We start from the raw sequence: 7,500 nt of genomic DNA on the forward strand, positions 1-7,500 counted from the left end.
TATGTTTTCAAATGGCTATCCTAAAGTTTAGAAGTGGCCTATGGAAGTCGTCAGGCGTACCAAAGACTTTAATTGAAAAATGACGTTTTTGAAAATCAGCCAGGCCCGAGAATAAGCACCTTGAGCGTGGCTTGATCATTTTCACGCCAAAAATACTGAAGTACGGACACTGGCTTGATGTTGGGAAGGTGATGTGTTCCATCGTGCAAAACGGGAGAGCACGAAACAGGTCCGGGTACGAACATCATTCATGATTACGTTTGTCCCAGTTCAAATCTCATGTCCAAAGAAAATATAAGTAAGTACAAATATATATAATTTATGTTTATGCATCGCACACTCAAATAGCAATAAAGTAATAAGCACTCGAGTATGGCAAAAGGAGTCACAGTGATGTTTGTGAAGTAAATCCACACAAAACACATAACCCGGTTCTTGGAACTTGTCGGACTTAGGCCCAGGCATTGCATTATCTGGACATGAGCTTGAAACTAACGGAGACACGTAACTGCATCGCTATATTCAGATGTTAGAATGCATAAAGTATTATCATTATGATTATTATAATATTTTTTATATTATTTTTATAACCATTATCATCATTTTAATTATTTTCATTGTCTTTCTCAGCATTATCGTCAACATCACATCATCATTACCAGTACCATCATCATCATAGTTGTTGTTATTGTTGATGATGATGTTATTGTTAATGTCACTATAATCATTGTTATTATCATTATTAACCTTGCAAACATATTTACGACCTCCTGCAATGGTATTGGCGAGCGGTTGTGTAAATGAAGTTGAAAAATTCTGAAAGAGGTTAGAAAACCTCTTGGTGACTTACGCTGACACCTGAAGTCGTCGGGGAGGTCCCAGGCACCGTCCCTGCAGACTGCCACTCCTCCAGGCGCCGTGCCCGGAGGGAGAACGTATCCTTCGTGGCACTCCACTCGTAGTTCGTCGTTATCACGGGTAATATTAGCTTGTGCGTCCGGGAATGAGGGTTCAGGGCACTCCTTCACCTCGCAGGTCTCGCCCTTGAAGCCAGGGCCACACTGGCACTGGCTCGGGGCTATGCAAGTGCCTCCATTCTGGCACCCACTTCCGCAGTTCGCTGAAGAACAGAATGAGGTCTGCATTATGAGTTTCTTTATCTATTTTTGATCATTTTTTCCCCTTCATGAATGTTTTCATATTGTATGCGTCATTCTCGTTTCCTAAAAGTAAGGGACCAGTTTACCAAAACTGACTTTTCGGAATCATTTGATGGATTTGATAAAAAAGACCTGATTCTGATAAGCAGTTTTGATAACATCTGTCCCTAAGGTGCCACCGCAATACAACTATTCAGGCGGTCCCACCTACTCTTTTAAGCAACTTCCTACGACTATATTTACTTACCAAAGACTTTAATTGAAAAATGACGTTTTTGAATATCAGCCAGTGAGTGAGTGAGTGAGTGAGTGAGTGAGTGAGTGAGTGAGTGAGAGAGAGAGAGAGAAAGAGAGAGAGAAAGAGAGCGAGCGAGCGAGTGAGAGAAAGAGAGAGAGAGAGAGAGAGAGAGAGAGAGAAAGAAAGAGAGAGAGAGAGAGAGAGAGAGAGAGAGAGAGAGAGAGAGAGAGAGAGAGAGAGAGAGAGAGAGAGAGAGAGAGAGAGAGAGAGAGAAGGAGAGAGAGAGGAGAGATAGATAGTTATATAGATAGATAGAGAGAGAGAGAGAGAGAAGAGAGATAGAGAGAGAGAGAGAGAGAAGAGAGATAGAGAGAGAGAGAGAGAGAAGAGAGAGAGAGAGAGAGAGAGAGAGAGAGAGAGAGCGAGCGAGAGAGAGAGAGAGCGAGAGAGAGAGAGAGCGAGAGAAAGAGAGAGAGAGCGAGAGAGATAGGAGAGATAGATAGATAGAGAGCGAGAGAGAGAGCGAAAGAGAGGAGAGATAGATAGAGAGAGAGAGTGAGAGAGAGCGAGAGAGAGTGAGAGAGAGCGAGATCGAGAGCGCGAAAGAGGAGATTAGGCAACATTTGTGATGACGTTTATTCTATCAAACTTCATGTGACACGAAAACAGATGTCATTCACAGCGGAAGAAGTGTGACTGAATGACGAGAGAGAGAGAGAGAGAGAGAGAGAGAGAGAGAGAGAGAGAGAGAGAGAGAGAGAGAGAGAGAGAGAGAGAGAGAGAGAGCGAGAGACGAGAATAGCGGAAGAAGTGTGACTGAATGACTAAGACAGAGCTGGAAACAGATAAGTACATGTAGATATATCTGAAGGGTATGACAAGTTATGACAAGTTACGGTATAAATCATGGCAGAGTCACATGGATATTAGTAAGGTAAATCGAGACAGCTTTTCCCTGGCATCCTGGAACATGTCGCTCTTTTTATTTTTTGCGCAATATTTTATGGAGCTGCGACACGCGATTATGTCGCCATATTTAGATGGTAAGATTACAAATATATTATGTAAACAAAAAACTGAAAATCAAGACTGCAATTAACTTCTAATGCATTATCACAATCACCATTATTGTTATCGTCATTATTGTAGTGTCTGTCATCAGAATCAGTATCATTATCTTTGACCTCATAATTATGATTATGATTAATTATCATCATTATCGTTGTTTTTGGTGATGTTAGGGCCAGTGTCTTAATAATTACTAGAAAATATCTTGTTAACTCACGCTGACACCTGAAGTCGTCGGGGAGGTCCCAGGCACCGTCCCTGCAGACTGCCAGTCCTCCAGGCGCCGTGCCCGGAGGGAGAACGTATCCTTCGTGGCACTCCACTCGTAGTTCGTCGTCAGTGCGGACGATACTTGCCTGTGCGTCCGGGAATGAGGGTTCAGGGCACTCCTTCACCTCGCAGGTCTCGCCCTTGAAGCCAGGGCCACACTGGCACTGACTCGGGGCTATGCAGGTGCCTCCATTCTGGCACCCACTTCCGCAGTTCGCTGAAGGACAGAATGAGGTCTGCATTGTGGTTTTCTTTATCTATTTTGATCAGACTATTTTTCTTTTTCTTTCCTTTTTATTAAACGTTTTATCAGTTAGTTTTCCTTCATATTATATGCTGTTTTTTCTTAAAGGTGATAGTGCCGAAAAATCATTTACTTTTTTTGCCAATCCTAAATTGGTATCATATAATCAACAAACTATTTGATTTTGATAAATAGCTTTGATATCTGCCCCTAATATCAACACTTTTCTCCTTATCTCTTCACGCACCCTCTCTCTTTCTTTCTCTCATTCATTCACCCATTTTTCTGTTTTTCCCCAGCTGAATCATCGGACTTGTCTGGCTCAAAATAATACGATTCCAATGAAAATTGCAATGCTGCACCTCAGCCTCTTCCACTACATCTCCATCGTAGTCCGTAAAACAAACTTCATCCGAAGATTCAAGATCTGATGACCTGCCACTCAATTCCGCATCGGGCACAGAAGCAACAATGACCTATCCCCTGAGACGCCATTCAGGCCATACCACTGGCTATCAGATGATCTAATTCGTCAAAATGAGGAGGTGCACGGGGGACATCGCCCTGAAAAAGCGCGGTGGGGGATTCAAGTAGAATTAACAAGCGGTTGTCCATAAGGGTCAATGAAGAAAATCCTGGAAAATATCTTATTTACTTACACTGACACCTGAAGTCGTCGGGGAGGTCCCAGGCACCGTCCCTGCAGACTGCCACTCCTCCAGGCGCCGTGCCCGGAGGGAGAACGTATCCTTCGTGGCACTCCACTCGTAGTTCGTCGTCAGTGCGGACGATACTTGCCTGTGCGTCCGGGAATGAGGGTTCAGGGCACTCCTTCACCTCGCAGGTCTCGCCCTTGAAGCCAGGGCCACACTGGCACTGGCTCGGGGCTATGCAAGTGCCTCCATTCTGGCACCCACTTCCGCAGTTCGCTGAAGAACAGAATGAGATGTGCATTATGGGTTTCCTTCTGTGCATTTTTATTTAACTATTTTTTCCCTTTATACATGTTTTCACTTTATATGCCGTTATTTCTTAAGGTTTGCAGGTTTGTTTAGATCTTATGGCATTGTTTTAACATTACGCTTTGCACAGCAAAAAGTCTGGTATATGTGGTCCATATATTGGCTATTACACAAGTCTTAGTATACTGCCATGAAGTAGCATCCATTTTTATAGCCCATGAGACGAAAGGTTGTTACCAGATTTTTAATTGTTTTCAAATGACAATTCATAGGCTTAATAAACAGTATTTTCTAATAATATCACTATGGTCAGATTTTAAAATCCTGAAAAAGGTTAGAAAACCTTTTGGTGACTTACGCTGACACCTGAAGTCGTCGGGGAGGTCCCAGGCACCGTCCCTGCAGACTGCCACTCCTCCAGGCGCCGTGCCCGGAGGGAGAACGTATCCTTCGTGGCACTCCACTCGTAGTTCGTCGTCAGTGCGGACGATACTTGCCTGTGCGTCCGGGAATGAGGGTTCAGGGCACTCCTTCACCTCGCAGGTCTCGCCCGTGAAGCCAGGGCCACACTGGCACTGGCTCGGCGCTATGCAAGTGCCTCCATTCTGGCACCCACTTCCGCAGTGCGCTGAAAGGCATGATGCGGTGTGCATTGTGGTTTTCTTTCTTTGATTTGTTATTGGACAATTTTTCCTTTAGGTTAGTTTTCACTTAGTATGTTGCTATTTCTTAAGGTTGTGTACGTTTCCCTGTTTTTTTCATGGTATAATTTTACACTTGGCACAAATTTGGGAATATTTGGCCCATATACTGGTCATATAATCCTGGCTTGATATTATGCAGTGGCAACCATTTCGACAGCCCGTAAGATTAAAGGTAAGATTAAAGACAGAATTTTGAATATGTACGTATGATAGTTCACAGACCTAAGAAATTGAATTTGCAACTAAGAATTTGTTGAATATTGTAATATTATTACATATTTAAAGCAAATTTTTCAGTGCAGCAGTAATATACTAAATATATCCACTGTCTTGATTTTGGAAAAGGTTTTTGTTCCATCGAACAAGAAAGCGATAGAAAGAACAGGTGCAAGCATAATTTGGGATTACGTCTGTTCCAGTTTAAACCAATACATTTACCAACAAGAACAAGAAGATATCAGTTATATGTGTGCAAGGTATGTTCAAATAGTTATCTGATGAGTTTGATATAATACGCAACAAATTATGTAAATTATAGCAAAGGAAGTCTCAGTGATCGTTAGTGAAGTAACTCCAGGTACCATTTAACCCAGTTCTTGGATCATGTCTATCTCTCTGGTCTGCATATTACATCCTCTGGAGATGAGCTTTACGGACAAACACATGTAAGAGCACATATATGTTATGTCAGCAAACATGAAAAAAAATGACTTTAGTGTACTTCCAATGCATTAGCATAGTCATCTTCGGTATCATCGTTCTTATAATCATATTGTCATGATGATTATATTGCTATGGATATTATCTGAATCGCCATTATCATAATCGTGTTGATGATGATGATACCATTAATATCATTATAATCACTATCATTATTACCTTAATTAGTGTTGTAAATATTTCTTTATCATTATAGTAGCACTGACATACAGTTACAGCAAAACGAAAATGGAAATGTCCTGAAGGAGGCTGGAAAGCACCTTGGTGACTTACGCTGACACCTGAAGTCGTCGGGTAGATCCCAGGCACCGTCCCTGCAGACTGCCACTCCTCCAGGCGCCGTGCCCGGAGGGAGAACGTATCCTTCGTGGCACTCCACTTGTAGTTCGTCGTCAGTGCGGACGATACTTGCCTGTGCGTCCGGGAATGAGGGTTCAGGGCACTCCTTCACCTCGCAGGTCTCGCCCTTGAAGCCAGGGCTACACTGGCACTGGCTCGGGGCTATGCAAGTGCCACCATTCTGGCACCCACTTCCGCAGTTCGCTGAAGAACAGAATGAGGTCTGCATTATGAGTTTTTTTAATCTATTTTTGATAATTCCCCTTCATGAATGTTTTCATATTGTATGCGTCATTCTCGTTTCCTAAAAGTGAGGGACCAGTTTACCAAAACTGACTTTTCGGTATCATTTGATGGATTTGATAAAAAAGACCTGATTCTGATAAGCAGTTTTGATAACATCTGTCCCTAAGGTGCCACCGCAATACAACTATTCAGGCGGTCCCACCTACTCTTTTAAGCAACTTCCTACGACTTTATTTACTTCATTCACTCGTTATTTCTCTTCCATTCATTTATTCGCTTCATCTATATCATTTATCCATTCATCTATTCTTTTTGTTTTGCCTTTGCTCTACCGCTCATCCATTCATTATTTCACCCTTTTTCTCTCTATTCCTCAGAAAACAAAACTTTCATCTCTGAAGTAGTAGAATAAAAGAGAAAATTGGAAAAGTAAATAAGTATAAGCAGATATCGAATGCACCGCATGTTCAAATAGCAATTCAATAAGCTTGAAGTAGTACACATTACTGTACAAAGGGAGTAACAGTGAATGTTACTAAAGTAAAGCTAGGCAAAACATTTAACCTTGTTTCTGGACATGAAAATTATACTCGCGGAAACGACTGTGTCATATTTTGATTATAAGAGTACAGATGTTTTACATCAGCATGTAATTAAAGAGAAAGGCTTAAGTTTACTTCTAATGCAAGATCAGAATCGTCATTGTTATCATCGTTGTTATATATTCTGTTACTTAACCTATTTGGAATCGTAATCATATTATATTGTGTAATTGAAAATATTTCCATCACCAATGTCATCACTATCATTAGTTTCATGATTATAATCATTATCCTTATCATCATTATCATTATCAACATTACCAGCAACATCATGGTTGTTACTGTTGTTGATGAAACGGATACCGGCAATGTCAATGTAATCACTGTTATTATCATCATTATTTCCCTATACCATTCCACTGATATCGACAAGCTGTTGTGCATAAGGGTTACTAAAGTTGAAAAATTCTGAAAGAGGTTAGAAAACCTCTTGGTGACTTACGCTGACACCTGAAGTCGTCGGGGAGGTCCCAGGCACCGTCCCTGCAGACTGCCACTCCTCCAGGCGCCGTGCCCGGAGGGAGAACGTATCCTTCGTGGCACTCCACTCGTAGTTCGTCGTCAGTGCGGACGATACTTGCCTGTGCGTCCGGGAATGAGGGTTCAGGGCACTCCTTCACCTCGCAGGTCTCGCCCTTGAAGCCAGGGCTACACTGGCACTGGCTCGGGGCTATGCAAGTGCCACCATTCTGGCACCCACTTCCGCAGTGCGCTGAATGACAAAAAGAGGTCTGTATTAAAACTTGTTTGGGTGCCATTTCGTCAGTCTACGAGATTCAAGGCAGTTGGCAGAAGTTTGACACAATAAATGTATTTAGAGAGAGAGAGAGAAAGAGAGACAGACAGAGAAAGGGTGAGTGAGTGAGAGATAAATAGATAGATAGAGAGAGAGAGTGAGTGAGTGAGTGAGTGAGTGAGTGAGTGAGTGAGTGAGTGAGAGAGAGAGA

At 42.3% G+C, this 7,500-nt stretch overlaps 1 protein-coding gene across 1 annotated transcript in view; it reads right to left on the reverse strand.

The window, feature by feature from the left end:
* LOC122261885 (uncharacterized) overlaps positions 1–7,500 on the reverse strand; it is a 47,091-nt gene that overhangs the window by 5,777 nt on the left and 33,814 nt on the right. The window contains exons 25-30 of the mRNA XM_086541433.1: positions 6,996–7,265; positions 5,640–5,909; positions 4,301–4,570; positions 3,640–3,909; positions 2,684–2,953; positions 851–1,120 (exon numbers count right to left, since the gene is read on the reverse strand). Coding sequence (XP_086397559.1) covers positions 851–1,120; positions 2,684–2,953; positions 3,640–3,909; positions 4,301–4,570; positions 5,640–5,909; positions 6,996–7,265 — 1,620 coding nt within the window. The remainder of the gene's footprint in view (positions 1–850; positions 1,121–2,683; positions 2,954–3,639; positions 3,910–4,300; positions 4,571–5,639; positions 5,910–6,995; positions 7,266–7,500) is intronic.

The sequence above is a fragment of the Penaeus japonicus genome, unplaced genomic scaffold (assembly GCF_977035675.1).
Source record: "Penaeus japonicus unplaced genomic scaffold, GWHDUDI00000001_assembly GWHDUDI00000011, whole genome shotgun sequence".
In the NCBI taxonomy this organism is placed as follows: Eukaryota; Metazoa; Arthropoda; class Malacostraca; order Decapoda; family Penaeidae; genus Penaeus; species Penaeus japonicus.